Genomic DNA, 17,791 nt, shown 5'->3' on the forward strand with positions numbered 1-17,791 from the left:
AACTTGTAACTTCTGGACCCACTGGAAAGAAATTGAATTGATTACATGTTAAGGGACTCCTGAGCAATGGCTTATTGCTTCAAAACTGTTAGTTTTCCCGGCAAGCTGTGAAATACCGGTGGCTGGTGACATAATGGTCGATGCATTTTGTGATGCCAGTGAAATTAATTAAAGGTGTACGAGTACTCGAATGTACATTGGGAGTAATGAACGTTCGAATAGCTCAGTTTGCAAATAGAATTCAGTCAACACTCGTTTGTTCCAATATTAAGGTCGTGGTATGTTGTCAAATGGTTCTACGTATATACCACTGTCTAACCTGAAGGCGATCGCAAAAACAATGAAAACATCAAATTAAAATAAACCATAGGTAAACAGCTTCATGCAGTAATTGTGCAACCATGTCCCTCTGTTTTCCGGGTGCTGGTCGCTGAAACATGGTAACATGGTACTTTCCTCGCATTACGGCATAGGAATGCCCGCACTATGGCAAGAGTAGAGTTAGCTTAGGGGATGCAAGTCGCCCCGAAGTGCTTGCCGCAGTGCTGGCCGCTCGGCCCAAGCACGCCGCCGATGACACAAACATTGGCTACAGTTAGTTTTTACGGAAAACAGTGGTTGGTGGAATAAACCGATGGTATAATTTTATCTTCCGTGACAAACAACGACCACTGTATAACGAACGGTAGCTGTTATACAAGTCGGTTCAACTCGGAGTTCGGCATCCGGCTGCCACTGCACTGCATGCGAGACGGCTCAATTGAATCACATGCTCCGCAGTCTAAATAGCAGATTATCATTTTTGTGCGAATTGATGCTATGACAAAAATAAAGCGTTCTCAAATCGATGCATTTTGCTGTTGTTGGCTGTTGTTGAAGCACTGTTTATGCTAGAGCTTCGCTTAGCGAATTAAGCCTAGTGGCATCTTCGAATTTTGCCGACGTTGAGCTGCTTGCGTAATGGACTCGAAAAACTGTTCACACGTTAGCCGGCAGGGCGTTGTGCGGGGCACGCCGTTGGGGGAAGCTGGCCGCTAGTGTATTCATTCTTTAAGAAAAAGTGCATTTTAACACGTTCCACAAGTTACCGGAAATAATTGTGAGGCAGTCCACTGCCACAGGCATGCATAGCCATACACTCTTAGACAAAGGTATGCCCTTTGGGGTGTATATCTGCCACACAACAATAATCGTCATCTGCCTTGCATGCGTTTCCTTTCTTGAAAACACCGCGCCCGCTACTTTCCTGTCGGGAATGCTATGTCATGCTGATAACGTGCATGCCGTTCGTTACTGGGAAGTACCGGGCTCGCGGCGTTAAAGAAAGGAAGTGCGGACAATACAGATGACGTTTATTGTTGCGTGGCAAGATACAATCCAAACAGTGTTATTTTGTTTTAGAGTGTAGTAAAGTATGTTGTATTTGCCCCATCTGGAAAAAAAATTGACAAAAATTTGTTTGTTATAGGAGGGTCCATGCAATTTGTTCATGATTATAGGCAGACCAAGCTAAGTTAGAAGAATAGTCAGTTATATCCGAAAGTCTGTTGTATGCAGATCTGTTGCAATGGCGTGGACTTATCTTTTTGGTTTTCCGAATATTAGGTATATTCAGTGAAAATCCATTGGTACAAGTTAGTCCACTTCGATGGGACAGAGTTAAACAATCCATATGCAATGCGGTCAGAGGGAAGGGTGACAACAGCAGCGTGTATGAAAAGTATGTATGAAAGTCTAATTAGGCATACTGGATATTTATGTTCATGCATACATATTCACGCATTCACACGCACAGCTTACACAAACAAGCTTTAGTGCTGACTGGCCCCATGTGAACCCTAGGGATGCGATTTTGTAGCGAGGCCTTTTCCCAGTGCTAATGCTTTGCAATGCTTTTCACTTTTGTGCGTAGTCAAAACGACGTTCAGCCCACTGGATCGCTACAAAATCACAGCCCTGATTGCCGCTTCAACGGTCGTCAGTCCAATTCGTACGCATGCATGATCTTGGGACAGATCAACAATGAGCCACTCGTATGAACATATTAATGGCAAGCTTTCTGTGACAACTTGCAACCCATTAGCACATTGACCAATGGAAAATTTTCGCCACGGCCATGCTGCTGGTAAAGCAGGCCTAATTGCCATTGCTTCATTGGGCATAGGTGACTGAAGTTACGCTTTGATGCTAAATCGTTCCAGATTTATTTGTAGTGGTTGTATGACATTCAGAGAGCTGGCAAACTGCGTCACCATCGAAAGCGGCTGTATGGTGATGCAGTTTGCCAGCTCTCTGAATGTCATACAACCACTACAAATAACATTGGTGTATGTACCAATGTTATTTACAGATGTGATCTTTCCCTTGCACAGTATGGCAGCCTCTTGTTCTGGACGTCGTTCGTAGGCACACATGCATTGGTCTCTTCACCTACTTTCGAGTGAACCATCACAGCACTGGCTTTTGATTTACATGGTGGGCATAAAAATGTTGTGTGGCTGATGTGCTTGCCGTCCGGCTGCAGAGGCATCATTATGAAGAATTGCAATAGAGAAATTTTATTGGTTTGATCTTATCGAATTATAAAAAAATAGACCTGATACATAGATAAAATGGGCCTGTATGTGTTTATTGGATTATGAAACAATGGATAATCAAGTTTATTCAGTGGGACTGCGTACTAAAATGGTTTGTTTTATCGAACTACAAAAATGGTTAATTTTAAAGTGAAGCATTCTGGGCGACCCCTCCCAGACTTTGCTGAAGGTGGCTGCTGCTGATAGGTACTGCTGCTGTCTTGCTGAATAGCTTGTAACGACCACCGACGTTGCAATGTGGGGACGCTAAACGAGAAAAATAAAAATGGCCAGCATGTGCTCGAACTGCAAGCACGGTATGCACGCTTCTGTTATAGAAGCCTGCTACGCTGGTCCTCTTGTTCTGGTGCTCTGCTGCGACCTGTCGTTTCCTGACACAGTGGTGACCCAGGGGAATGTGCCTTTCACAGAGCGACACGATGCCATGGCTAACTGGCTGGAGCCCCAGTTCAGCCCAACGCTACCGCTGTTCTTGTCCTGCTATGTCGGCACATGGTTCATGCAGTTTGAGGTAGCTCTGGAGCTGAACATCTTCATCCAAGAGTTCAAGTACGCGGTACTCCTCTACGTCCTGTCACTTGACCTTCAACTCTGCCTCGGGGTTCTATCGCCTGGTCTGCACCCCTATGACGAGCTAGAACAGGCTGTGCTGAACTTCTATGGCACTACATACTGCCCTCTTCCCGAGATTGACAGCACTGTATGCATCTAATCTCTGTCAACACCCTCACAGCCAGCACCAAGTGCATCTCTTCCTGCGGCCTGTATGCCATCGTCATCAAGCCAGCCTTTTTCACTTGACCTGCCACTAGACCATCTCGTCAGCTCACAGGAGTGCTACCGCGCAATCTGCGGCCTCAGGTTTTCACCAGGAGCCTCTGTAGTGCAAGTATGTGCACAATCGTCTCGTAAAGGGTATTGCATACTTGCCAACCCTCTCGATTCGCCTGGGAGACTCCCGATTTTTTACTGAACTTTCCGATTGTACGATCACTGTCTTTTATCTCCCGAAAAGCGGGCTCTGTTCGCTCAATAACGATTTTTGTGAAACCGGCACCGCGGAATCTACAGCCACATCCTAATCGTCAGCATCAGAAACAGTGGCCGCACCAGTACCATCGGTATCATCGACTAAGCAGCCAACTATGGTGCCTAGTAAGCCGACCAAAGCCAGAGCCAATCTCTTGCATTTCATGCATGCCTTCCTCCATGGTGCATCTTGTTGCTGCTGCTGGTGTGTTTCATTAGTGTTGGCTAGGCCGCGTGTATGCGGTGCATCGTGTAAAGTTAGAATCCTCGTGTGCTTGATGCCATAGCACTATCAAAGCATTTTGCATTTTGTACAACGTGTGGATGCGACAACAGCATGTCTCACGGTGACAAAGGCAACTTGAAACTGCACGTTTCCATGGCGAAGCATCAAAGCTATGTTCGCACCGCTGAGCAGCAAGACAACATAGTGAACTTTCTCCAGAACAACTGCGACGACAGTGTTGTATTTTTGCAGTGCCTGTTTACGGGATTCCTCGTCGAACACAACCTACCCCTTAGTGTCAGCGACCACGTTGGGCCTCTTCTACGGAAAATGTTTCCGAAATTGCAACGAGGCGAAGCGTTATGGATGTGGACGCAACTCTGAAGAATGCGGAGGTGGCCAACCTGAAATTTATTTCACAGGCATCGCTCTTGAGTCTTTGTTTCTTTATTCAGTGTTTCCCTCAGCTGCTACCCTGAGATTGCAATGAATCTGCTGAAGGACGCTTTAGCTGCTCTTGAAGATGAGTTTGCCACACTACAGGCGTACAGTCTTCCAGAGGACATTCTGAAAACAAAGATGGGACGTGCAGTGGTCCATGGTTGGAAAAATGAAAAAAACTGATGGAAAACATGTTTCACTGAGTTGTTGCGGATTTACTGCTGGATTTACTCATGGTACCGCATAGCAACGCAGTGTGCGAGAGGATTTTTAGCATGGCATGAAAAACAGACTGAATTTTGCTCATCAATGTGCAACACAACTTTCCATCACCTGCTGCTAGTGAAGGGCCAGACCATGTTTTGAGCGAAGCTACTGCGACAAATTTTGGAAGGGAGCAGTCTGCTACTGCAAGGCCCCTGCAAAAGGACTCAACGAACACAGCGTCAAAGTTTGAATGAACCTCCCCCCCCCCTCTCAGCGGAAGTTGAAACAGTGAATGCAGCCCCCCCCCCCCCCCCTGGCGCGAATAAAAAGTATCCCGATTTTTGATCTCGCAAGGTTGGCAGGTGTGGTATTGGCAAGACAGTGATACCGGTCACTTCATTGCCTTTCTCGCCACTAACAATGGCATGTGACAGTGGGGACATTGCTGACCTAACGCAGGTTCTTGCACCACATGCCATCGGGTTTGTCTTAAACAATATCGCACCTGCCACTCGGTCCCTGACCAACCGTCCACCTGATCCGTCCATGCCGTTCGCTGAGCCAGCCCCTGAGTCGGCACGTGAACTCAGCGCCTTGGTGACTCGACTGCCTTTGACTGTGCCAATGTTCTTTTGGTTATAGTGGCTTATTAAGGCCGATTTGTGCAATAGGCGAAAGCACGCAGCATGCATAATGTTAGCCGTTGGTACCACCAGTAAAGTGCAGGCACCTTTTCACTTTCAGCTGCTGAAGGTTTTGAAATCTGGAGAGCCACAGCAAGTTCGTGCGATGGGCCCCTCTCCACCCCCCCCCCCCCCCCATCCCTGCAAATCTTCTGGAAAAATTCCAATAGAAATTTCTTTTGGTCTTATACAAAATGTATAGCTCCAAATAGCAACACGTACAAATCTCAAGATAATTTTGCCAGTCCTACAGATTCTTCAATCAGAGTAACACAATGTTCAGTGGTGGAACAGCTGCGTCAGACTGCGCCAAGAGTGGCCCTTTGGGCCATTCTGCACCAAAGCATGCATAAAAACACAGACACCTTCCGTCCATGCTTCACAGCTAGCAAAACAAATCAAAACCAAGAGCACGCTATCATCATAATCATCGAAGGAAGCAGAGGCCCATCCATAGTTTCTCACTATGGGCATTTGGAGTCCTCAGGTTCATCATTCTCGCATTTTTTTCTGTCGGACGTACAATGTAGTGTTGCTGTACCATCTTGCTGGTGCTTTATTTTGGTGTTCATTGAACCCGCATAGTACCGCAGAGTTTTGCCAAAGGAGGATGTTACATTCTATGATTAAAGGGACACTAAAGCTAAACAATAAATCAGTTTAGACTAATGAAGCATTGTTTGAGAACCCTGCAGGCAGTCATTTCAAAAAAATAGTTTGATTATTATATGAGGAAATGAAGGTTCAAGTATCAGTATTTGAATTTCGCGCCGAAACCCCGACGCTGCTACGTCAGTGTGATGTCAGAGATTCCAAAGTATGTTTTCGCATTTGGGCCGCGTTGGCTGAGTAAAGGTTCCGAAACTTGCCATGTTTAATATTTGGTTCCTCTAGAACACAATGTAGTCACTCTGTACCGCTGTATATAATTAGTAGGCCCTAGAAGATGCCATCAAAATCCAAGACATCACAGCCCCCAGGTGCGGGAACTTATGTAGGCGTCGCCACCCGTATTTTGTTCTTGCGCTTTTTCTGGCTTACCAAACGTCTTATCGTTGTAAGAGGGGTGTTTTTGGTGTTGTAAAACGGTAATATACTGATGCAGAAGAAATCATTTTTCACTTTACTGCCCCTTTAAAGATAGTTTTCTGTTTTTGGTTGATAGCGGGGCTTTGCAATAGAGCCACTGCAATCAGAATTATTCATAGTGCATAGTTCTAAATGGTATTAGCAAATATGGTACACGGCGAGAGTCGTCAGTTCGAAGAGTGCCGCCATGTTCGATGATGCAAAACCTTTTCAATGAGCTTGTGTCACTGCGCTGTTTCGGTGAAATAGCGTCGCCGGCACAAATACAAAACCATATTTGCATTCGCGCATGTGCAGTGGAAATGACGCCTTTCTTTCTTTCTTTTTTTTTTTTTTTGAGGCTGCAAAATTTATGTGGCCCCTATTAGAAAATTTCCCAATGTGCATGCGTGAGTATATTGCATGATGTCATAGTCAGTGCAAGCGTGCGTACTTAATTGGTCTTGCAGTGAGCCTTTGTCCACAAGCCGTGACTGTTGCACTGTGTTGCATCCTGGGTTAATAAACACGCATTTGTTGACAGTATGTCTGTGTTGCCTTCTTTGCGCTGTACTGACAAACCTGGCCATAGCGCCCTGTGTGTGTTTCGGTGTGGAGGAGTTTCGCATCCTTTCCTGGCTTTGCATGCAGTGTAAGCCTCACGCAAACCCGTCTCCACAACATATCAACTATGTCAGTTAATATTTGCATTGTATAGGGTAAGCACATGTGCGTTGGACCCTGCACCAAAAGTGCTTGCTGCTACACGAAATCTGATTTTTGCCTGTGCCAGGACCTGCACTTAAAGATGAAATATCTGCTCCATCACTGAATGTTCCATGGGAGAAATAAAATGCTTTATAGGTCCCACTAGATGTAGAAGTAGTGATAAATTTGTATTGGTAGTATTCAGGAACTGTAACCACTCGCACACCTGTACGGAATTAATTAGACCTGACCTCTGTAGCTTTGAACCCCACAACTGATAGCAGAAGGTTGAATCCTAATTGCATGTTATTCATCTCTTTAAAATATATGACATCTAATGGTGAATGATTATGGCTTTTTGGTTTGTGACAAGGCCATCTTTGGTGATAGACATTGAAACATCAGTTTTATCTGTTTTTGGACACTATTCGCAGACATATTTCTCAGTTCAGACATCTCATTGAAGCTATCATTAAAAAAATTGCTATGCAGATTTAGCACAAATTTTGGAATTGATGTGCATTGTGAAGCACAGTTTTCATGAAGCGGGTTTAAATTCTATAAAACTGCTCATTTTCTGCAGTGCATCTTGCAGCACAGTTATTACGTGTCTGCCCGGCAATCAGCAAGATTTAAGAACCCCCACCATGCTACCCAAATGACCATGGATTACACTGTATACACAATCGCCCCACTTTTCATCATGCCTTCTTTGGAATTAGCCCGGTTTATTATTGCTCTATATTCAAGACCAGCCCACCCTACTCAGCAAGAAGTAAACCAAGCAAACACACCAACCCCCCCCCCCCCCCAAAAAAAAGAGAGAAAGCATTGAAACATTATCTTTAATACAGGAATTATGCACCTGAAAGCATATATTTGTCGCACTGAAGATATTTAGGTACCACTTATTGTTTCACTACTTAATTCTGTAGAGAACAGAGCTGGCCACCGGCACATCTGTAGGAGTAGTGCAGATGTGGCTACATATGAGAGGATTCATTTTACAGGTGCTCTTTGTGTAAGCTTATCGGAAACTGAGGGGTTGCAGCGTAGCACCAGAACAAGAGGACCAATGTAGCAGGCTTCTGGATTAGAACGGCACACGATGTTCTTGCGCACCAAGCTGTGCTGCCGGTGCAAGCTGTGCTGCCCATCTTTCTTTTTTTCGCAGCCGGCACCAAAGCGCCAGCTGAGAGCACCTTGGCGTCCCCACGTTGTGGCGTCGGTGGGCACTACAGGGCCCTCCGCCCAGACGAAACAGTAAAATAGCGAGTTAGTGTAACCACAGTACAAAAGGGTCTGTGGTCAGTCTAAGTAGTCAGCGTGAAAGGCAGCAAGTCACTGCTGCAGAGCTCGGGTGAGCAGCACTGGATGCTACCTAACGGGTGAGGGACTCGAACGAACGCTGTAGGGAGGAATGCGGCAAATTGACAAGATGATAGTCGGCACATGCGTCTTGAGGACGGAGGAACAGCGAAGCACAGTGCGCGCCCAAGCAATTCAGTTGAAGCGTTGGACGGGCCACGACGCGCATGTTGCAGGTGGACGTGTGAGTGAGCTAAGGGCTGGCCGGGCAAAGTGGTACTAAGGTTTGTAGGAAGAAGTGCTTGGTCGTTCGGTGTGGATGTTTGACGCGGGATGCACCATAGCTGGCACTGCGACATCTTAAAAACCAGGAGTGCGACGAGGCCGTGAGCCATACAGTGATAAGGTGCAAACGTCCACGGGCGTAGCACAGCTTAACATTTGGAAGGGCTTGGTGGGTTGAGTGACTTGTGCCAACAGCGCCGAGGACTTTACTGATCGCTGGAGATATGGCTTATTGAGATATCAGGTGTCGCAGAAGATCGTGGCTTGTGTGCGGTGGAACAATAAAAAATGTTTTATCAATGACAAATGATTATTCAATGACATAATAATTAAGAATTACCAATCTAGGCTCTGGATGACATTACACACTGTGTCCCAAAAGTCATAACAATTTAGTTTTCTTAAGAGCTTGCTGCCTATTCGGGAATCAAAATGCTTTAAAAAAGAATCATTGCAAAAAGAAATGTCATCAAGGGCCTAGATTTATAATTGTTAATTATGTCGTAATTATCTGTCAATAAGCTGACAGTAATCTGAAGGATGATCTGTCATCGATAAAACATTTTTAGGTGTTCCACAGAGAAGCGCTTTTAAGCTGTTTTAAATGCGTAAGCATGTCTATGTCTACCCAACGAGGAAACCCATCTGTCATGTAAGACAATCGGCATAGAGAAAGAAATACAAGAGCGGACACTCCCATAGGGCCCAGCGGCCGAATTGACTGCAGCGCACCAAGCCGTCGGCGTTAATACCTGAACCACACTTCCGGTTTTGGTTTTGTGCGCACGCGTTTTGAATACTAGCTGGTTTGTGTCATGCCGGCTGTGCTGGTTTTATTTTTTTCTGCAGCTCAACTGCACGCGGTCTTCGTGCGAAATCGTTTTAATAAGTAAAATTGATTGCAAACGATCATTACCAGCCTCCATCGAATATGTGCCACGTGCAATTTCATAAAGATGCAAAATACCTTGTGAAATGAGGAAATGTTAATTTTATTCTATATAAATGCTCGTTGTGGCCTTTTTCTGCATTCATCCAATATTGTGGCACCAGGTAAGTAGCAGTAGTTCCCGTAGGAAGCTCCACCAGACGACGTCAGCTGAAAAAATTAAATTACAAGCAAGTGTCAGTTTGGTATTAACATGCAAGAATAATGCGTGTAGAGGCGAAACATGCGAAAGTAGTGAATGGGCAGCATTACAAACAAAAGCAGTTCGCTTTCACACGCGGCATAGAAAATACTCGACTCATCCCAAACAATACCGTAGATACCACGAAAATATTCTATTTCCAAACATTCTCCTCTCCCCGGGCCTTATTTCATGCACTTTAATAGCACGAATACACGGGCTACTGCGTGTTTCCAGAACTTGGCTACAACCGGCGCAATAGTACGCTCTGAATACACACAGGTGGCCACAACACAAGCTCTCAACCAGACCATGCTGGACGCTCGCAGAATTCCTTCTACTCACACTCAAAACAAATGCGTGGGGGCCGTTCAGAAGACAGAATTTTCGAGTTGCTACTTACTGGCATTTGAGCTCCTTGGCGTTATCTTTTGTGCATTCTGCTGGCGCAAGCAACGCACTCCCATGTTATAACTCTTGGCAATCGCTCGTTGTGTTTTTGACAAGCGTGAGCACCGAAAGAAGGTTTAAGTTGTTGCGGGGCCATAAAAATTGTCACAAACTTGTCGCAGTAAGATTTACTACACGCCTAACTAATTTTGTCATTGTGGCCGAGCTGCTTATCACTGCGTCACGACAGGTGCGGGAAGTCTCCCTCAAAATTATCCCAAAATGCAATGAAATTAATTACAATCATGTTGGGGGTCAGAGAAAGCGTCACGAACTTGTCCCACTAAGATTTAGTACGCGCCAGCTCATTTTGTCACCATGGCCGAGCTGCTTTTCGCTGTGTCACGACAGGCACGGCAAGTGTGCCTCAGAATTGCCCCAAAAAGTAACAAAATTGGTTACAATAATATTGGCGGTCAAAGAAATAGCCAGAACTTGTCGCAGTAAGATTCAGTACAAGCGAAACTGCGTCACAGCACCCTGTGCGACTAGCGTGTCCAAAAACTACCGAAATAAGATAATATTGGGGCTCATAGAAAGCATCACAAACATCTCCCAGTACGATTAATTAATTCAAATTAACTGTGCTACGACGGCCGCTCTGTTTTTCGCTAACTGCGTCACAAGTCTAGCCTAGGTGCCGTGCCGTAGCCTGATTGCTTGGAATGCGTCGCAGACTGTTCAACAAAATTTCTCACCTTGCCATAGTCCCATAGTGCAGTGGTGCCATGTCAAAGTTCAGAAGGAATGCAAGAATTCACCGGGAGCCCACCAAACCAGGCTAAATCCAAAAATAGAAAAACAGGGAGACGGGTGACCGAATAGGCCAACGCTCAGATGCGTGTCCGGTCTCGTTCGCTTCGGCGGTGTGTCTGACGAATGACGCATGCACCTGGCCCATCATTCGCCGATTCGCCTGTTGCTAGGCAAGTTTCATTTAATTCATACGAAGATATTTTTGCTTTTGCCGGAAAAGAATAAAAAAAAATCAAACAATTTTGTTTTAATCGCATTTCACATTCTTTTTTTTTTTTTCTATGCTCGCGGCAGCAAACGGTCGGCGTTAATACTATAGCGTGACGTATTTCCTGTTGCCAGTTTTCATCAAGTGTCCCCTCTTGTTATATTTCTTTCTCTACGCGATCACTTTCAAGATAGGGCCTGCATGGCCACGCCATAGGCAGTCGCCGCAAGAGTATGGTTGATCGCTGTTGATCATGGTTCGCACTGAGAGGAGGCAGCGTCATCGACCATGTCCGTGTACAAGATCTACCAAACGTGACACTGTTCACGTACTACAGCGCGCATTGGCCAGCGCTTATTTTCCACGAAGCAGCCGCATCGTCCAAATGCACCATCATATAACATGAATGAACATTGCTACTACTCGCCTCTTTGATGTTTCATGCTGTTCTCGGTTCACATTTTCATGTTTGCCACCGCGCTTCTCCCTTTCACAACTGTTTCTCATAATTATACTAAACACTGCGGCATAGGGCAACGAAGCAGCAGGTGATTAGAAGCAAATGCTTATGCATCATTTAGACAACTCCCACAGGAGATTCTGCGTGTTATTTCTTTTTTAATGTCCTGCAAGTGGATATTGTTAGTACTGATCCTTTTGTAAAATTTGTAATTCATGCACACAATATTTGCTTGTTTATTGCTGATAATGATCACGGACACTTGTTGCTTTATGGAAAGGGAATTTTATGCACATTTAATGCAGTCTTCTTGTAATAAATTAGTAACAATTGTAATAAACAAAAGACGGAAAAATATGACTGAGTGCAAAATTAACAGAGAAGAGAAAGGACACAGCACAGATGCTTTACAAATGATGTTCATTGGAACCTTTGCATCAATATATAATTTCTCCAGGTTGTCAGACATAATAACAGTAAAAATGAAACAGATGCAATTAGTGAAGCTTATTGAGCATTCCATATTCAAGTTTTTAAAACAAAACTGCGGTGTCACTAATACTCAGGTCACCGTTTCGGTGAATAAAGTATGTCTCTGGCAGCCCTCATGCAACAACATTATTAGTCTTTCCATGTACACGATGCAGTTGAACACCAGTTTGCGCTTCTTGCATTGCTCGTGCTCTATAACAGTTGTGTTGAACTAGTCCAAGGATATTTAAAGCCTTGAGTGTAATTTTCTCTATTTTTCTAATTTTTTGGCATTTGTCACTTTTCCTTTTTTTCTTTCTCTATTATGTAATTATGACCAACATATACATTAGCCAGCACATCTGTATAACTCTAATCTTTTTTTTTCCTTTCTCAATTGTGCACTTGTTTGCGTATGTTAAATTTTGTGTGTTTGTGTGTATTATTTGATAATGTGAAAGCATGCGTGACATCTGTACTGCTGCTCTATTAATCAGGGATGACAGTTTTGTCAAGCTGCCAAGAAACAAGTTTTTCTCTCTCACTTTTGTGGAGACGTGGGCTAGCACTAGCAGCAAACACAATCAATTGTGTTTGTATTCTTTGCTGCTCTGCCATTGTTGATGCACGGCCGTTACAGCAGTAATGGCCAACCAAACAGCTCACCAGCAACTCCTCAGCAAGCGCCTCCAAAGATCATAAGCTTGTATTATATGTAATAGTGGTAAATTCAGCAATGATTGGTGGTGAATAATTTTCACAGTGTGTATTGCATTTATGTTAACTTGTATAAAGGCTTCACCTTTTATGTGATTCTTTTCTTCGTAGATTGTTCTGGTGCGAAATCCTTCAGACAGAGGATGGTACCGTGGACATGTCAGCAAGATATTTGACACCTTGACTGGCTATAAAGTGGAGTAAGTACACAAAAAATTTTAATCGTGCTGTCAAAAAAGCCTAGAATATTTGAAAGCTTAAATCTAATTATTTCATTTCATTTTTATTTCCTTAAGGACCCAAGTGGGGGTCCTTATGCACATCTTACTATTAAGGTTTAGTACAACATATGTGTGCCTGGTATAAACTTCAAGCAATGAGCATTCAGTGCATTATTTGATCTATGGTTGTAAGTTTCGTGCAGAGATCTATTGTTTGTGAAATGAATGTATTTAGGAACTTGTCAGAATTTTGGGTCAATATTGCAGGAAATATATCTTTTATGTGAAAAAAAAAATTAATGCTGAAACATGCTTAGAGAGTTTTCATGGTGGTGTAGGAAGTCTAAAATCCAATTTGTTGAGCACATGAAATGCATGGACCATCAATTACCACACAGAATTTTGCTTATGTTGTAACGTTTTAGCTTTTGAAAAAGCTACTGTGTCCTCATTATAAAACATTAAGTTTTTAGCCCTCTGTTAACTTGTTACTGTTAGCATTTGTGTGTTTGAGCATCAGGTGTCCAGGGGAAAAGGTGCAGCAATATGCTGTTCAAGTTTGTCACCATGATGTTGCTATTTTATTCATGGCATTTCTGTACAGGCATGTGTTTTCCATGTTTTTTTTTGTTTAAGGTGATGTGAGGATTAATAGATAATGCTTTTCTATTATGATATATTATTTACCACTCTTTTCTGGTGGGGATGTTTACTGGCATTTTTTACTATAATAAGCACTTTTTCTTCAGCTAGTGCTTTACTGTACTGTATTCTGAATTGCCATTCTGCATCTGTAATTTACTGAGCTTGTTTAGTATGTACGAAGATATTGTCAGGGTGTCTACTAACCTGGAAAACCGGGAATTCTCAGGGAATTTGAATAGTCTGGAAATACTCAGGGAAAACTCGGGGAGTTTGTGCTTCTATCAGGGAAAATTAGCTGTAACTTTATTGAAAGGGAACGAAAGTCGTGGTAATGCTGGCTCCAGTAACACAGGAATCGCAGCGAATCGTCATTGACGCCGTGTCATCGGCACCATGTATTGCCAGAGTAGTTAACGACCGATTTTCCAGACGCCCGATTTTTCAGACATGCCCGATAATTCGCACGGCTTTGCGGCACCACCACGTACTCCATATAGTCAATGTATATTGCCCTGACTGTAGGTCTGAAATGGCATCAATCAAAGCCACCACCGCTGCCATTTTGATTATCTCGCCGCCTCGAACCGACACTCCTGCACGCAAATCCGCTGGCAGGCTTAGCCACCACCGCGGCAACGTGAGGCCTAGCTGCTTCTACGTTCGCTATTAAGCATCTTGCCGTAGGGTGCCGTGTTTTTCATTGAAATAATTCGCCGCTGTCAGCAGTGGCACCGACTCCGCCTTTGTAATCCTCGCGATTGGCTTCGAAGCTCGCATAGCACAGCGCGTTGCGTAATGCCAGTCTCCGAAAGTCAGCTTCACCTCAGTACAGCAGTGTTAGGCTGTGAAGCATAAGAGTAGGAAGGGGCAATTGTCACAAGACACGGTATGTATTCCTTAATTTACACGCGCGCACCCCCGTCTCCTGTCACAGTACGAGCACCGATATGCCTAATAAGTGTACTGGCAGGCCTTAAGAGCTTTTTCGGACGTGCTTGTGGCAATTTTAGCCCTGAAGGGCAGTTGAAGACATGCATTCATTTTTTTCCGACTGCCCGATTTTTCGGATGTTTTCGCGGCGCCTAGGGAGTCCAAATAATCGGACGTTGACTGTACAACTGACCAAGAGGATGCATCAAATTATCCATGAGGTGAAAGCGTGGCAGAAGAAGGATGAGAACAGAAAGGACCGATGCACTGAGGAATTAACGAGAAAGGAAGCGTGCCGCCGCCTCTTTGAAGGAGCTTGAGCTCAATAAACGAAGTGTTGGCTGACACCGAGATGCAGATGTCTCTCATCCAAACCATAATAAATTCTTTAAAGCAGTGAAACCAAGCACTGAGATGTTGTGTACGGGCTGAGAGTATGTCAGGACAGTTGAGGTTGATTTATCAGCTGCTGAGAGAGAATCTTAGTTGTGGCAAAGTTCAGGCCTCATACCGATGAGCTTGCTATCAGTTGCTAGAAATAGCTCACATTCAAAAATATTTACTTATGTATGCATCCCCTTTTTATTTGTATTTAAAATGTTCGACTCAATTTGGGATGCGTTGTACCATTTTTTTTCGCTGTGCATTTTACTAACATCTTCCTTCTGTCTTCTTTTTAAATAAAATAGATATTACTCCTTACTATTCAAACTAGATTAAGTCATTTTTTTTTGTTTAAACATGTTTACTAGAGAGTGACAGCAACGGGCAACATGGTGTCCAGCCTGTCTTGACATAAAACAAAGTTCGGACTCATTCAGGGAATTTTGCAAAGGGGCTCAGGGAAAACAGGAAAACTCGGGAAATTTGGAAATGTCAACTTGGTAGACACCCTGATTGTCCACATTACCGGTAACATGTTTCATAAGAATTCCAAAACGAACATACGTTTGTTGTCTTTGTGTGTGAGTGTCTAGGTGCGGCTGTTTTTATAACAAAGCTTATTGTTGGGCAAGTTGGTGCTAAGGTGCCACAGTGTAGCCAGCTTGAATGTATACACTACCAAAAACAGATGCAAACAAATGCCAATGTCATGCTGTCTTCATGTGCCATCTCTTCGGTTTTGTACGATATGGTATCATACTAGGTTACTTCAGGGATTGAACAGTGGGGCTCACTGATTTTTAGTCTGCTGGTAGCCAGAAAATGGCTGGATAGTTTTGCTTTTGATAGGAAATGACATCTGATAATAATCTTTTTCTTTATATCTTCTTAATCCTCAGGCTCTGTTAACTCTCTCGTTACTCTGGAAAGTGACCTTTTTTCTTTTTTTAAGGTATATAAGAAAAAATGTTTGCTTTAGCATATATGCAGAATTATAAATTGTTGACCTAAAAATAGACTGATGATGATAAATTGTTGAAAATAAATCGATGTTTTCAAATATGCCATTTGCACAAAAAATACCTTTATTAAACCCTCTATGGAGCCATATAAAGAGAAAATAACTAAAAATTTATTGCTGGCTCATTGCACCTGAACAAATGTGCAAGAACTAAGGCACTGCAGAAATAAACGAGAACTTGGTATGTTGCTTTTTGGTAACATGGCGCCATAATGTAGTGCAAATCTATAGTCGTAACTATTGCCAGGTATTCACTGAACATGTACCCATCACTATAGCAAAATTCAGCATCTACTTATAAAATAAGTTAGTCTCCATTGATTTAGAGATGAGTGGGTCAAATGGAACCTCTGTGTAAAAAATTCAAATGCTGCAACCACTAATACGCCATGTTGCCAAGCAATCACAAACACAAACTTGAGTACCTTGTTTTCATGTGAGGAGCTAAGGTTTTAAAAAAGTTTGTGCCTGTTTTTGATTGATTTTAAAAGATTGATAACATTGCAATGCCTGTAGGTAAGAAACAGCCAGAATGCAAGAAAAGTAGGAAAATTGCAACCTGCGACACAAGTAGGCAGAATGTTTTGCACTATAGTGCCATGTTACCGTCTGGTCACGAAACCGAATTCGTGTGCTTCACGTGCATAAGAAATGGCAAGATTTTCAAATGAGGATCATGCATGTGTCTTTTATTTCTGCTTTTGTGCATAATTTTAGTGTTCATCAAACCAGGTCAGGCATAAAACAGATGGCAAGAAAAAACAATCTTGAAATAAAGATGCTGTGCACATGTGCTATTGCCTGGATAGAAAATCCCAAGCACTACTTCCTAGATTAGATATCCCCAGGAACTAGCAACATTGAAAAATAAGTGCGTTTCCATAAAGACCTCTCGCACTTTAGTGCAGATTGCGGGTCTTGGCAGCCAGGTAGAGTGCAGTATGTTATCAAGCGATAACGCTAACCTGTAGAGGGTTAAATAAAAAATTGTTGAAGATACATTCTTGTACACACTTGAAGAATAAAACTATAAAAAGATCTATGTACTACATATCTCTGGAAACATAAATGTCAAAAGAAAGAATATATGTTTCACAGATAAATGTTCCAAGAAAACCTAAAAATGACTTTAGCACACAACTGTTTTCTTGTATGCAAAACACAAAGGTTAGCTTTGTGCTTAAGCCATGTAGTGAAGGAGTTTCTCTACTTCGTGAGGTAAATGTAGACTGCATTTCTGTCAGCAGATGTTTGCGTTTTGCTCAGCTTTGCATTCCAGATCAGATAATATCTCCAGATTGACCCCTTCTGTATTTTTTTAGGTTGGTGTTGAAGTTCAAGTACTGGTTTTAGGGTAGGAAGGTCATCGCGATCCTCTCTGCCCTATCTCAGCAGCTGCTGGACGAGTGCAATAATGAAGGACAGCTGGTCGTAGTTTGCACTTCTCTCACTTGTTGCAAACATTATGAAAATGCCAGAGCAGTTAAACAGCTCAAAATTGAAATTTGAGTTTACTGTGAACAGCTGCTGACATTTTTTTCCAATCATCTCTGTTCAGTACTCTGAGATCTAAATCAAACTATGTAGTGTCATTTTCTGACTTACTACTGGTGCTCTGATCACAAAACTTTGACAATGATGCATCTTAATTGCAAACTAACTGCATTTATTCAATTTTTTACATTACATTTTCTGCGCAATTTTTCAGAAGCAATTAAGTTGTTCACTCTGTAGCTTTGAAGATATCTGAAATGCTTTGTTTGGTGGCTTTTGAACGAGTATTTTGTGGTGCTCTAGTATTGATATAAATTCAAAGGAGCCTAGCAATATACTTTTATGTTCTTCC

The 17,791-nt window shown here is 43.1% G+C and overlaps 1 protein-coding gene across 6 annotated transcripts in view; it reads left to right on the forward strand.

Annotated features, from left to right (window-relative positions):
• The window catches only part of LOC142559637 (putative ATP-dependent RNA helicase TDRD12), a 220,059-nt gene that overhangs the window by 14,536 nt on the left and 187,732 nt on the right, over positions 1-17,791 (forward strand). For all 6 annotated transcript variants that reach the window (XM_075671239.1, XM_075671210.1, XM_075671233.1 and 3 more), the window contains exon 4: positions 12,856-12,944. In XM_075671239.1, coding sequence (XP_075527354.1) covers positions 12,856-12,944 — 89 coding nt within the window. The remainder of the gene's footprint in view (positions 1-12,855; positions 12,945-17,791) is intronic.

The sequence above is a fragment of the Dermacentor variabilis genome, chromosome 1 (genome assembly GCF_050947875.1).
Source record: "Dermacentor variabilis isolate Ectoservices chromosome 1, ASM5094787v1, whole genome shotgun sequence".
Classification (NCBI taxonomy): domain Eukaryota; kingdom Metazoa; phylum Arthropoda; class Arachnida; order Ixodida; family Ixodidae; genus Dermacentor; species Dermacentor variabilis.